The following is a 16,072-nucleotide window of genomic DNA, read 5'->3' as shown; positions in this document are numbered from 1 at the left end:
TTTATGAATATATCAGAAAAGAGTTCCCATATTTTGAACATCTTAATGCAACGGATAAATTTCTATTTTTGATGCGCCTAGACAAACCCTGTATATCAAACATTATATGTTCTTATATCTACACCTGTACAAAGAAGCGAGAAGATGTCGACCATCCTGTTAGCTTAGTACCTTCAACTAGTTAAATTGTATCCTGTTGTTTTTTCATATATTTGTTATTCTGTTATCAGTCATGTCTGTTATCAGTGACCTGTACCTAGCCCGTCGAGGCATGAATGTACAATAAAGGTCTTTCATTCATTCATATAATGACAGCCACAGACTACATTGTACAATAAAATGACACATGATTCGTATACACCTGTTTTAAGAAGGGAAAAGAGGCATGTAAACAATAGTTGTGATAGCATAGCTCCAAATGTTTTTATCCATCTGTACGCTTCTATCACCACTATACGCTTCTATCACCATTTAGTATTCCATGTAATACTACCAAATCACAGCATTTAGCCCAGTTGGGAACATGCAAATAAAGATCTCTCTCTTTAAAGTTTTACTGGTCAGTTTTGCTACGGATGGACGAAGACCCGCTGTACAGTGGTGGTGAGAGTTCCATCGGTTGCCTAAGGACGTCCTGAAAAATATGAGCAGAATTTTTATCAGCAGGGGTGATGTGAAGAAAATATATACAAGAAAGAGCGATTAAAAAATAAAAGAAATAACAGGGGTGAGAAATGTTCTGACATAGTTAGTGACTAGAGCTGAGATAATCTTACATGCTTAGTATGATACAAATATGTGAATATGTAATAAAAAGTGCCATATTTACGTAGTAAAAATAAATAGTGCAGAAGCCGTTAAACTGCACATCCCAATTGCCATTGTATTTCGTGCAATTATCCGTGTGGTGCAATAATGCGAAGTTTTGCAGCTGGAACGCACCGGTTAGGGATTTTGGTATTCCGTGCAATTAACACAAGTGTGCCTTAATCCGTTGTGAAGTTAACTGGTTTCTACTGTATATAACAAGACCATATTTACTAAACGAAAAGGTTTCAGGAAATGGTACAGTTATAAGAAATACCTGGAACAGTCTGGCATATGAAACGATGCTTCATGTTGCACAGTGCATCGTTCCACTTTTCTTTCCAGCTTAACTTGATCCAGGCGGTCTTTGTGGAGTAATAAACGCAATCTTCGTTGCCATGTTTGTTGTCCGGTTGTCCTTCAGCCCATGAGTTGTAGGTCCCAAGTGCAGAACCATCCACCCACTCAAAGCTTCCCTCTTCGCGCTGATCGTGCAGGCCGAACCAGAAGGGCCCGTTGGCTCTCACGGGCTTGTACAGAGAGATCAGGAAGGCGTTGGTCTCTGCGTCTCGGGGCATGGCAAGGGTGCCGCCGTCTTGTCGACAGGCCGCGGTCGCTCCCCTGAAGATACTAAATCTGTTGAAGACCTTGTAGCAGATTCCACGGAACAATGTGTAACCATGAAGACAAGATCCTGGAAAAAAGATTGAGTCAACAACAGTCGTGTGTATAGACATCGATGATATTGCTCCAGAATTCTACACTATTAATATCATCACATTTACTTTACATCAGAAGGCTATATATCCCCGTTAGGTTGTGTAATTTAATTCTTACCAGCATAATTAATAACTGATTTGAGTCAAGAGAACACTATGTTAAATGTGACAACAGGCACAAGCATACAAGTAATGTAACGTTAAGTGCATTATTGATTTGGGGTATATAATAATTCAATAAACCATCACAAGTAGTTCAAGTAACAACGGAAACCGACTTACCAAAGGTGGCAATTCGGCTGTGCACATTGTCCAGGTCGCGCTTCAAGGCGGCGCATTTCGTCTTGGTCACGCTTCAAGACGTCAACAGTGGTGGACAGTTTGCGTATGTCGTCTTGCTCTCGCTTCAAGGCATCAACATTGGTAGACAGTTGGCGCATGTCGTCTTGGTTGCGCTTCAAAGCGTCAACAGTGGTCGATATGTTGTGCTGTTCGCGCTTCAAGGCGTCAACAGTGGTAGACAGTTGGCGTATGTCGTCTTGGTCACGCTTCAAGGCGTCAACAACGGTGGACAGTTTGCGTATGTCGTCTTGCTCTCGCTTCAAGGCATCAACAGTGGTAGACAGTTGGCGTATGTCATCTTGGTCGCGCTTCAAGGCGTCAACAGTAGCACCAATGTCGTCAACAATAGTGGACATGTCGTCTTGGTCGCGCTTCAAGGCGTCAACAATAGTGGACATGTCGTCTTGGTCGCGCTTCAAGGCGTCAACAATGGTGGACATGTTGTCTTGGTCGCGCTTGAAGGTGTCAAAAGCGGTGGACAGTCCATATATCTCCTGCAAACGTATACACGTGTCATAATTAATACCAAACATACAAAAAAAATGAAAAAGCAGACTTTGTTTTTTAAGCGGTACCAGTGTTTACCTCTTTATTGATGAACGTCAGAGGAGCGAGTCCAACAGCGACCAGGCTAAGCAGCACGGCAATGCCGGCGGTCATGTAGCTTTGGTGGGAGCGGACGAAGCTAAATGGAGTATGTTGGCCGCTCCCTGCATCTGAATGCGTGTAGTCTGTAAGAAAATAAGAGCTATTCAAAACAAGAAATGATTTTTTTAAACATTGAACCTTAATTTCCATCGCAATAAAAGACCACATGTAAATTGCTGAGATCAAGAGCGCAGTAGGTAAATACAGGTAAATTTAGGAAACATCTTTTATATACAAATACATATACCGTATGTCGATATTAAATTACGGTATAGCTCCCATGTGACGCCTTGTCACTAAACAATTTCTTAAAACGAAGCAGGCTGCCAGAAGAGAAAGTTTTGATCATCACATGATATGCCCCTTTAACTTAATGGACCGTTTGTTGCAGGGTTTTTTTAAATTAAAGAGGGCGTCGATAGATTGCCTTTGAAGTCAGATTTGTCTGAATTGCAGTCGAGTTAATGTAGTGTCTCACTGCACTTGGGGCAAGCTTGCGTCACTACGGGGTTCGATAACGCAGATGTACTTTCACGGAACCTAGAGGTGACGCAAGCGAACCCAGATGTGCTGGTTACAAGCGCGACGTTTTTATAAAAGTTGAAAAATAACGCAAGTGGCAAGATGCCCCAACAATGACCCCGCAGTGCCCAATAGTGTCACCACCGTGCCATAAACAGCATCAAGGTTATATTTTTTCTATTTTGCACCAAGAATCAAAATCGATCAGGGCACTGACCATTAAAAACATCATTTTACCACTGAAAAGCTGTTTTGGATGCATTTCTAATCATCTTACAACACTTAATTTTTATCCGTATTTAGACTGACTTAAGAATACATCTTTTGATTTATTCAATAGGAAGTAGGTCAGTATTCTATATTTGAAAACACCAACTAAGTAACGTCACTCTTGCTATTTTCTTTTAACAATAAGCCTCAAAACACGTGAACGCCAGCAGGCATAATCTGTTTATTTTCTAATCGGTCCAACATCCGGTCAACTGAATTTTTCCAAGTCCATTTTTCCGGACCGGTCCAACAGAAAAAAACGGTTTTGTACCGGTGCACCGTACTCGTACCCACCTCTATTTGTGATCGTACGTCTCATGCATGTGACGAGACCCAAAAGGGCAAGAAAGAGACAGGGGCAGGGCAAAAACAGCAGGATTACAAAGTTTTACCTGCTCTGGAGGCGTACATAGGGTTGGGTATGTTTGCAGCGGCGTCCGCACGTGCCTGCCAATCAGTCTGCGGCTGCTGCATGGGTGTGGTGCCTGGTGGAAAATTACAAAAATCAAATTGGCGCCGACGGTATGTATTTAGGAGAATAACAGTCGCTTTAAGATTTTATGAAATTGAAACGGTACATTATTTTAACAAAGACATGTTCACTAACTATATTAGCATAGTTTTATCAACAACACAACCGCGTTTGCGCCAATTGACATCCTTATTCTCCTAGTGGCAAAGATATATATACATATGCTAATTAAGTATGATAAAATCATCTTGGTAACAACACTTCTCTAATTATCCAAAAAACGTACTTCAGACTCAAGTTTTTGGTCGCCAGACTAGTACTCGAATTTTGACTGGTTATGACGTCACAGTTAACGGAGCGACCAGTTAGAAAACTAGCATCATCGATCGAGTAAACATAATTTTGAAAGGAAAACATTGCTTGATCATGGTGGTTGCCTAAAATGGCTTGATATTACTGGAGCAAGGCACTGGGTAATTGAATAAATAAGATTTCACGTTTGCTGCTGATATGTGTGGAAAGAAGATATTTTCACAAACATATTTACCTGTGTCACCAGTTTGGGACTGCTGCTGCCCTCCCGGCATGGTGCGACTTGTCAGGTTACAGCACAGAAAAAAAAATACACGTCCTGCGTCAGGCGGGGTCCGAGACACAATGCAGAATATGAAGAAATTGGAGACCAAAGATGAAAGAGAATTATGTTGAGTGGGTGGCAAACAGCGCACGTTTACGGCTGAGACAAATCACGAGACACGCAATCGGTTTCTTTGTTTCTTAATTACATATTGAAAGAGAGGTATCGAAAACAATCTTTAAAGACATTCTATTTTTTTATCATGTTAAGAAAACTATGTTGAATTCATACATATGCACCCATGCGAGAAAAACAATTTTCATTCTTTTTTCTTAGTCTTATATTGTCTGTGTTCGACACAAAACCTGTAGTCAGTCAACACACGTAAGATGTTTGTGTTTGTGATTTTCTACAAAAAAATTGGGGTCTTCACCCAAACAACACCCAAGTGGCAAACCAGCTTAGTGTTGCAGTACTGCAATGAGCTGTAAGATGGCGTCATTTACGCGACCTGTCATCCGGATCTCCAACCATGTACATACGGCACCTAGAATGTCTCACTTTCTGAACTTTTTAAAAACAGTTTGATGAGTGAGCAATTTAACAGCAACTACCCTCGATATAATGCGCCCATTAAAATTTGCACTTCTAGTACATGTACAACTAAAGGGGGGCTTAGGATATTTTGCAAACAATCCACCACAAGGTATGTCAACTTCCTACGATGTACGACTCTATTTATCAAGGCTGACTCCCAGACTTCTCTATTCCCTGTCGGAATGTTCGGATCGATCCAAAAATACGTGGGAAGACATTTCAGGTCAGTCCCTCGGGTACTATGCCTTGGGATCGTGCCGAGCTCTGACAACCTCTGGAGCTTAGTAAGGCCCAGGAAAACAATGTTGAGTTTTCGGGTACCCGTCCCGATAGCACATACCTACCACCCTAGTCTTTTGTTGGGGTCGACAACAGTCAAGGAACAAAAATTGTGGACCTGAGTTGATCATTGTGGAACCGTCTTTGAACGCCTCGCCATTCCTGTTGCAATATAGAAAGTGAAGTAAACAGACCCACCGCCATAATTTTGACATAATATACACCCTGCATAGTACTATGCCTGTATCATCAAATAGGTATGGTGTTGAAAATACCCGTGTCTGGATGCTTTTAAGTTTTACATTGCTAGCCTGTATCTGTTGCTTCATTTCGGGAGAAATCTAAGAAAAGGAGAGAATATCTACCTACCAAATGTAATTTTTCCGCGCGGTAATCGAAAACAAAACAGTAATTTCTTCAGGCCTGAGGTATGCAGTTGACGGTCGCGGACTAAGCCAGACAAGCCAGGACTGTGGAGCTTAAACAAACTAGTAAATCATATACAGAGGACCACTCTGTAGCGGCGAACAACGGACAGCAAACACGCAGAATTTCGTAAGGTGAGTTAACAACTGTTCTTCATTTTCTTGGGAACCGACTACACCTCACTTGCAGGCAACGGTCGGTTTGGCAAGATCTTGTTTAATGCTTAAAGGGGCTAAAGTTTAATTTAAGTGTCTGCAGCGGCTTTGTTCAACTTAGGTGACCTGAATGTTAGAATTTGACAACTTTGGAGCTTTGTTTTGGACAACCTGGAATGTTGAGCTGACACAACCGGGTAAATCATAAACTGAACGGTCATCCAGCGTGCACAGAATCAATACCGTTATCGACAAGTGTTTGATGTACTCATGTGGCGTGGCCCTCTTCACACCTGTGATTGTTGTTTCTATTTCGATAACACAGATAAGATACCCCTCCTGTAATAAGTAGAACAGCCAAGGGACAGCCGTAATGTTTGCGATGTACAAACGTTCAGTGTTTGAACACTTTTTTAGTCCGGGTAACGGATGACCCACGAGGAGGAACTTGAGTGGGGTCTTCATTTCTATTTTTGCTACGTACGTGGGATCAAATTACGCTAGAATTTGTCATGTAGCCTGTAGAAGATACCTTGCGAAAAGTTTACCATGGATTGATTATCATAATTTTCTCTGCAAGACGTGCCGAAATTCATACCCCTTGTGGCTTCGATTCAAACTGCAGCCGGCCGCAGCTTTCTTTGTCAACATGGTTTTTTTCGTTTCTTGGTAGCCCTTGGCCTCAGGAACAGGTGCGTAAATTATTGATCCCATCAAGGAGGTTACACAGAGATATATGGTAGTAGTAGTATAACCTCGGAGCTCCTTGATTTTATAGTAGCCTACCTTAAATTTTACAAAACCCTCTTCGCCAATACCCCTAACAAACGTTTACAATGGCCTAATCTACAGTGTTAAACTGATAAAAATCTTTCCACAAACAGCCTCCCGATAAACCCAAACACAAAAGGTATATAGAGACTGGATCTCGGTGCAATGGTTTGATCCAGCTGGCGTGGTTCTNGAGATCGCTGTTGGTTGTTCTATGGGTGAGACTAAACAGTTCCTTTGTATGTCTGTAATGTATGTAATCCAAAAGAAGTTACTCAAGCAACTGGATATGATTTTTGAAACGGTCAGTCTGCCGTTTGAAGCCGAGAGGACCAATGATCAGGGGCTATCTGAAGACTAATCGCATAAAATCAGTCATTTCGGCAGATTTTATACGGTTAGTCTTCAGATAGCCCCTGAATATTGGTCCTCACGGCTCCAAACGGCAGACTGACGATCATTCCACTATCCAATGTGGATGCGGAAAGCCCCGAAATGGACAAAGGTATTTTTAAGGTAATCAATAAGCACATAGATTTATCTACCTTAGCCACACCTAAACTGCCCAGATTTCACAGAATAATGTGAATAAGGTTGGGTTGTCAGTCAGACTGATTTCCAAGGGAGCTCTACATAGGATACAAAGACAAATAAATACAATGATATGAAAGTAAATTACAGGTAATACAAGTAAACCATGATTAATTCATGATTCGTTTCCCATGGGTTTTGTAAAGAAGGTTATAATCTTTTTTGAATGTTGGTGTTTGCAAGATATTTATTTCAAATCTTAAATGCATATTCCTGGCATTGGCAATAGAGGGATAACTGATTATGGTCATCTGACCTGGGCCCAAGCAGAGCCACTCCTGCTGTGATTTGGAACCTGTACACTTTTGTTTGGAAAACAAATTAAGCACTAGTTTCTATAATGGGCAATCTATAAAACTATCACCAGCAAAAATGCGTTATATATATACGAATCATTTCATGAATGACTTCTATACTGGAAAACAATGGAATGATAGATTTTCTCAATTCATTATGTGAATTAAGCGCTGATTTGCATAATTTGTATCCCATTATGTATACTTTTGTCTATGCTACCTGCATACCGAATATCAATTTACTCAGTTATCCCTCTGAAAACGTTTAGCAAAACATCCTGTGGTTCGCGAGCAAGCTGCTAGGGGTGGGGGCCCAAACCTTCTTCTTTACACTAAAAGTATGTACCTCTAAAAAATCAGGAGCACAGCATATCCAGGGCAAAAGTTATTAAAAAACCGGTTCTGCTGCAGTACTAAGGCCAATCGCCATGAGGCCCAAAATTGACCTTGACCGCTGCGTGAAGAACACCTACCCACATACTAAATATCATCACAATCCATCCTGAGGTTGTTAAGTTATATTGCACTGGATGCGCGCGCACACACAGACACACGGAGCCAAAACTATAACACCATTTTACATGGAGGTAATGATTATCAAACACACAAGTGGGGAAATTCATCGTAAAGAAAGCGTACAGCATTACATAGCGCCGTCGAAACACAGAAAACATCAATAAAGTAACCCCTGATCTTTTCTCCTGCCTGGATATTACATCATTACAATTAACCAATGGCGCTAGCTTATGCGTTTCTCGGATCCTCTTATGTGCTAATCCAATCGCCAAGGCAACCGACTAATAAGAACTGCATGATATAGCTATATTGAGAGAAGCCACAGCACATCATGTGGAACATGAGGCCCACCACAGACGTACGTCGCATATTTGAGATGTTTCTTCACAACAACGTTTGTTTCCTTGAGACATCTTCATCTAACATGCCACATTACAGCAAGTACTGTGAATGCTTAGATACACACTGAAAGTGAAAAATTAAGCAATCCTGAAATAACGTCGATACCCCACCCCATACTATCGGCTTGGTCCTGATATCCGAGCAGAACGAACAAAAATAGTTTAACCGCATACAATGGATGCCCGTCCACAAACCTACCCCTCTCTTGCTAACCTCCCTCCCTCCCGAACTCCCTCCCTCCCTCCCTCCCTCCCTCCCTCCCTCCCTCCCTCCCTCCCTCCCTCCCTCCCTCCCTCCAGCCAACGAACGTGCAGGGCCGTGAAGGAGTCTGGGAGCAGCAGACAAATCCAATCAACACGGAGCTTTGAAGTCCCCATCTACTGTATTAGCTGGGCTTGTTGCTGACGTGTACTTTTCAGACATGCTTGTTCCTGAATTGTTTTTCCTGAGATCTTGTACTTTTATAGAGTTTAAGATTCACCCATCATTTTGTGTAAAAGGTCATTATGGACAGTAAACAACAAGTATTAATGTAATCCACGTAAATACATACCAAGAAGCAGTCTATCTGGTTTGAAACTGTTGTTGTCGAAAGGACACGCCCAAACCATTTTGTTAATAAAAAAGCTACCTCGGAATTGGAAGCTCAAGCTATTGTATGTAGGGAAAACATAAAGATTAAGTACAATTCAGATATCCCTACTCACGCGCAACCTCTGTAGACGTTACCGCTCCCTGAAGATGTGACTCAAGACGTTGTTGCTTCCTGAAGATGTGTCTCGAGTTCTAGGTGGCGACAGCTTTCTGGGTGTGTTTACCGTGACTGCGATCTTTTCGCTTATCACCAGGCAGAATGCAGTATATATATATATTCATATGTATAACATAATACATATGTGATATTATAGGTTTAACATGCTGACTGTATATCATTATGCTAATAATGAGATGTGATTGGTCAATTCAGATTTTGAAAGTTGGCACGAACTATTCCTTCGGGGGGAGGGCAGGCACAGAATTACACTTAGAATAGCATAGAAAACGCAAACAAAACAACAGACGTTTCATTCAGGTATATGAAATATGAATATAGAGGGATGACGTGTCACGTGGCATCAGGCAGTAAGAATGGCATTTTGTTTTTCTGCAAATGACAGACTAATTTTCTGGGATAAGGAGTTAATCTGGGCTGGGATGGGAATCATCAAAAAGTGAATCAGTGAAGTCATGGAATCGCTGCGTTTTTTTTTAAATGTCGCAGACCCTTCCTGCCATTTTGGGTAAAATATATTAAGCACACTCTAACATAGCGCCGTGTGCTATTCTTATTTCAGCCATATGGTCATGTTATTTTACAATGACTGTGATTGACAGGTGTCAGAAACGTCAAGACACAGCGCAACAATACTCGCATACTGTCAATAAAATTTCGAATATAAGAATGTCTGTAACTACACACAGACACACACACATATACGTGCCTATACCCACACATACATACACACACATACACACATGCACGCATACAACAAGAAACACAATAACACACAGAGAAACACACACACACACACATATATATATATATATATGTGTGTGTACGCACACAGTGACACACACACATATACATATACGTGCCTATGCACACACAAAAACACAAAACCCAAACACATAGATTTTAGGTATATAAATATACATACATGGACGCACACAGTGAGTGACACACACACATATATATCTTCACGCGCATGTTTACATTTAATTATACACACGCTACGTGGTCCTTACAGTTCAGCATAACCAGTAGAAGTGTCTTATCCAAGAAACGCAAAATTGAATATAATGATATCTGGTTTCTTGCAGATTCTGCCCCGAGGGCTAATTGCAGGTAGCATGAAAGGGACAGACAAATAGTGTAGTACAATATAACATGTGTCTTACTCTAGTCTAAAACTGAGCTCCACTATGATAATACACAATATACCCGGCAAACACAACACACCAACAACAGGCCACTTTTGTCTTATCTAAACGGATGACGTGGCATTAGGTGGTGCGAATGGCATTTTGTTTTTCAGCAAGTGGCAGACTAATTTTCTGGGAAAAAAGTTAATCTGGACTGAGAGGGAGAAACATCAGAGGGTTGGTACGTGAGAACTGTTTCTATAATCATTGAATCCACGTGTTTTTCTGGAGACCCTTCCTCTGCGCACCCCAGTTCCCGCCGTTTTAGACTGACGAACTTCTGAGACTGTAAGGTAGTTTAGAAATATATATGGTTCCAATCTGTTTTCATACCGTCAGGACTATGTTTGTGTTTATCAGTCGATTTAGCCTCAGAAGTATTGTTTTTACCTCAATAAATAATGGAGGTATTGTTTTAAAAGTGATTGTCTATGTTTCCACTTATATTTTAGCCAGCAGTAAGTAACTTAAGCTCAGAGTGGATGGTGATTATATCTGACAATTAGGCGCCATGGGAAGTTTGCTGGGCTGGCCCATGAAATGTTGTCACACCATCATTTGAAGCAAAACAACCTCCCGCTGGAAGAAAGGGGGATGAAGCCCGACCGGGCTGTTTGCGGAAACGAAGAATTAAAGTTTATGCTAAAAAAATGCACAAGACATGGTGTTGAATCATTTTTGGCACGTTTTGTGTTTTTATTGTCTTTTACATCTGACTTTACTTTCCCAAAAGCTGCCCGGCCGGCCCCTTTGTGGCAATGTGACGTTAGTCTTAGGCTTAGGTTCCAATTGCCCCGGTGCCCGTCAGTGTAGCCCCGGCCGAGCTCTCAAGTCGGGGGGACACCGGCTGTTTACATGTCGTGGTAAACAAATAAGCGGGATGTTCCAGCGGGCACTCGGTGGATTTTCTTTAAAATGTTGCCACCTTCATAGGTTCGTCTCCGGCAGACACCCGGCAGATGTTCGGACAGGTGTGGCAGCTGTAGAGACTTACCCCTCTAAATTGTCGGACGCACTCCGTCGACCTTGTATACAGAATGAATAATCATTCTATCTCCAGCAGTGTGTTATGCATGCGTAAATAACATCTCTATGTCGTATAATCTTACCAGTAACAGACCGAAATCAGAATACCTTCCACTGCGAACCGACAGGCTCAGTTTTGCAATACATGATGAAGCTTTTTTTGCCTGTGACTGGAGTACACTCTTGGACTGCGTATTCAAGATTGGAATCTTTGGAATGAACTATTTCGGTAAAGATTCGAAAGAAATGTTTGTTTTGAAACAGTCAAGTTATCAACTTTGAATTTAATATCTTATGATCAACGACAATGTCACATATTGCAAAAACATAAGCGATATAGGTAGTAACCAAGGCCAACGGCTACTCTTCTGCTGTTTTCAACCACATAGAACACAACCAAGGACACTCCTTCAAACTCCAATCTACCGATGTCCTAGACCGTGAAGCCCGCTGGTTTGAACGGGGAGTAAGAGAGGCCATATATGAGAGAATATACAATCCCACCCTCAACAGAAAAGGGGGACTACGCATGGAACTTTCTGGCACTTGGGACATAGCACCCCCCACCCCGCAACAAAACTTTTAGCTCCTGCAACTAAAACAACAGGGGCTAATTGACTCATTTGCATTAACTGTATCTTAGCCTTGCTATCCTTTGAAATCCAAATTGTCTTCAGCTTGACTTTAGCTTAGCTTTGTTTTCTTTGGAATCCAAATTGTCTTCAGTCTGAAGTGTCTTACAACCTTTCCTATTGGACATCTGAAATTGTCTTCATTCATAGTTAGAGTATAAAAGACCTGTTTCTTCCAGATCTCTTCAGTGTCACTGACGAAGGATAGTGGATTCTATCCGAAACGTCTGACCGTTTCCAAAATCATATCCAGTTGCTTGAGTAACTGCTTTTTGGCGGTAGTACTGTCTGTCTCCAAAACCTGACAATAATCGAACATTATTATTCCTCCAACAAGAAAATTATCAAGAACAACTTAAATGTTATAGAATCTAACATCTAGTTTTAATTTTTCCTTCTTTCGTAGAACACTATTTCTTGGAATACATTTACAGATAATATTTTACTAAATGTCATGTAGATCTAAAAGACTGAAACTAAAAGAAGGCTTGTCATTCAAGCTCATTACTATGAACCATACAATAATCGTATAGACTGGATTATTTCACGTTTCTGGAACATTTGTACAAAGCACATCTAGGTTACATGTTTCTTGGTCAATTTTCAATACGTCATAACTCTTACTCACTCAGGTATAATAAGAACTCGCATGTTAAGTGACGTCTTTCATTTCTGATCATATAGAGTTTTAAAAATCATCTTACAACTCATTTTACATTTTAGACTTACTACACTATGTAGGTAACCATGTAACAGATATGGCGTTTTCTTTGTTCAACACCAAATTACATTGTTGGAGGCAAGAACGTGGCCACACTGAATCATGGGCACTACTTACAAAGCGTTTCTACGCCCATCGATGTTAAGACAAAATGACTTTCCCATTCCTCAATAACTCGAGCTGTTAGGGTTAGGGTCGTGTAAGGGTTATGGTTAGCCTCCACATCGTGACCTGAGATGGTTAGTCCACTCAGACGTCTGCTTGGCAATTACCCGACCACACAGGTGTGACGCATTTTTCTCACATCATGTATACCCGAAACCCCCAAGCAGTGTTGGGACAAATATTTGGCAGGAGCGAAATTTGGCCTGACACCAGGCAGCATATGATCATCCACTAGTCTCTACCTTCTTCAGACTCCGTCATGTTAATGAGTTACACAATTAATTAATTCTACCCCAAAAAGCTGCATAGTCATTTAAGCATTACTTTCACTTCCTAAAGGAAGCGTAACAGTCATACAAAACTCAGGTAATATTCAGAATGCTCTACCACCCCCTTCAAAAGAGTTTTTAAGGGTTAACTTACATAGTACGGTAATATGTTGTATTGCTTCATTGCTCAGGAGGATCGTCATTCACAAGTCAAACCCTTGAGTGGGTATCCATATACAAATACCATGTACCCATAACAAATCTAGTTTTGAATTATTCATAATTCTACAATGATAACATTGACAAAAGTGTTTCTTTCTGACTGCGGCCACCGAAACATTAGCCAGGGTACAACCCTCCGTAGTAACCGCTGACTTCTGTACAAAACCATTACCATGATAACAAACATGTTGCCAGGACAAAGTGATGTTTCCTGGTAACCCGATTTCTGCAAATGTGAAAAGTTCTACACCAAGTCTTCAGCCAGCCACACCAGGTTTGTGATGTGTTGCTTACAGCCGGAATGGCTATATCTGTGTCACATATTTATATTTCCTAATCAGAATGACATTGTTTTTGTAAAAAAACTCAGTTCTCTCCCATAACAGTAATATCCATCACTCTCAAATACAACCGACCATCAACATACATAACATCCACAAAAAGCAATGAATATTTCATGGAGGTATGAGGTCCCCGAACTCTAGTTTACTTTCAATTCATATTTGTAAGCTTGAAATGTAAAATGGTTGTCATGTAAATATCTGGTACATTATTACGAGAAAAATACATGCAAGTAATGAACCACACGAAACACAATCTGTTTATTGATTAATGTTTAATTGTTTTTCACAGTTGAAAAGACATTTACTTACAAATGCAGAAAAGTATAGTTCCTGGCTGCAGAATAATCCATACATGATACTGTACATCCGCCGTCTCTACAGCTTATTCTGTTACCCCGAAGCAATAATATTCCTTATGGGTATGAGATTGTAAGCTTAACAACAGTATAACACAAAATAGTAGCATGGAACCAGATAGAACAGGAATGGCATCACAGCAGGGTCAGGATTGGCGTGGGGAAGGAGCGGCCGTGCTAATCGTGGATTCAATATTGATATGACATCCTCAAGCTTCAATCATTGCATAGCCAAAAGATGACTGACGCTACATGTTGCGCTAGCATGTAGTTAGAGTTCAAATGGTTCAGTCCGAAGCAAAGCAAGGAACCTCGTCTAACTGCTAGCACTGAACTGAACGGAAACACGGGGCAAATAACACAGAACCAGATTCTGTTCAACTGCAGCTTGTGGAAAGCTTCTCTCGCCCTTTGCATGCTGGGACAAATGGAGACCTCTGGGTAATTCAGGGTACAAACAAAACCATTAACCTGTTAACAAACATGTTGCCATGACAAAGTGATGTTTCCTTGTAACCCGATTTCTGCAAATGTGAAAAGTTCTGTACACCAAGTCTTCAGCCAGCCACACCAGGTTTGTGATGTGTTGCTTACAGCCGGAATGGCTATATTAATATTCTTTCTACTCTAATTGTTATGGTTTGCTCTAAGCACTGCAAAATAAACATACTGATGAACCTTGGCAAAAAATACAATTTTTCCGTTCCAAAAACTTTAAGGCCACACTGAGACATTTATGCACATCCTACAGACCTATTTCAGTCCTTTTGATGTACTTCTTAACTATTTTCTTAAACTGACATGAGCTATATACATTCTACTGACGTGGGCAGAGTCTTTGGTGCACCATGAGTTGATTCGGCCACACCAAGTCTTTTACTTGGTTCTGGAAAAAAATCAAGATAAACACTCAACAAGATGACATCAAGAAAACTGGAGACTATGTTCACTCCATTAATTCCACCAGCTCGATTTTCCTGTTGTTTTTCCATTTCCGTCTTTTTGTAAGAACCAAGAAATGAAAGTGGTGAGGCCTTCTGTAGAAAACGACTGTTAAGTCATTACAAGTACAGCCGGGTGATTTGTTCTCCATCCGTGAATAACAAGTTCTTAAATCAACCGCACCAGAAATAAATACAAAGAGCTAACATGTTTACAGACTCCATTGTTCAGGGTTTGCAAGACAAGTGACTTAGTGTGTAACTTCTTGTGACAGTGTTTCCAATCAAATAAGTAAATAACTTGGTACTTACAGCAATACCTTCGAAAGTACTCCTGCTGAAACGCTGCCATGACTACTTGGGAAATCAGGACGGTCTGTGTTCTGTGTCATCATTTCATATCAATTAATCAGTCTGCTCGTAAAGCTGATCGCACAAAAACTATACATAAAAATGTCTGAAAATCCTCTCCTTACCGTAACAGTACGCACCAGTTCCACCTTTAGCCACTATCAGTAGTTTATACATCACATATCCCTCTGGAACCCTTTTATGCATATTTACAGCCAAACATTGCTTTCTAATTAGCACATTACAAACCCATGAGGCACCGCAAACACTTACACCCCTCCGCTGGAAATCTTTCAGTAACCGAAATTCATGAGTTCAGACAAATTTCATTGAAACTTATCCTACATCCACCACTGGTAAATACTTTCTTACTTTTCCATCACACAAGGATCATATTCCTTTAAAGTAAAAGGCCATACTTATACAATTTTGGTTACTGAACAGTCTCCATCCACTGAAAGAGGGCTCAACAAATAGTATTTCTCTTTTACATACATCCTGTAACTATCATTACATCAACTTGACTTTTCATAACTTCGAAATAACACAACCTGTACATGTAGAAGTTTAGAAAAAGTAATATTGTAAGACATACAGGCGGAAGGAATCATTTGACATTTGTACTGGTCTTAACAGTCTTCACACATTGGTGTTAAACTAAACATTGTGCATGCATCTGTTTTGTTTGCTCTG

The 16,072-nt window shown here is 40.7% G+C and overlaps 1 protein-coding gene across 1 annotated transcript; it reads right to left on the bottom strand.

Annotated features, from left to right (window-relative positions):
• Positions 1-320: 320 nt before the first annotated feature.
• Positions 321-1,474, bottom strand: LOC118407838 (alpha-N-acetylgalactosamine-specific lectin-like). The gene is made up of 2 exons (XM_035808376.1): positions 1,085-1,474; positions 321-634 (listed from the first exon to the last, which is right to left on the bottom strand). The coding sequence occupies exons 1-2, from the start codon at positions 1,383-1,385 to the stop codon at positions 624-626; spliced, it is 312 nt and encodes a 103-aa protein (XP_035664269.1). The 5' UTR covers positions 1,386-1,474; the 3' UTR covers positions 321-623.
• Between the last annotated feature and the right edge of the window lie 14,598 nt (positions 1,475-16,072).

The sequence above is a fragment of the Branchiostoma floridae genome, unplaced genomic scaffold (genome assembly GCF_000003815.2).
Source record: "Branchiostoma floridae strain S238N-H82 unplaced genomic scaffold, Bfl_VNyyK Sc7u5tJ_1489, whole genome shotgun sequence".
Taxonomy (NCBI): Eukaryota; Metazoa; Chordata; class Leptocardii; order Amphioxiformes; family Branchiostomatidae; genus Branchiostoma; species Branchiostoma floridae.
The sequence above is the reverse complement of the archived record's forward strand: the minus strand, read 5'-3'. Positions and strand labels throughout refer to the sequence as shown.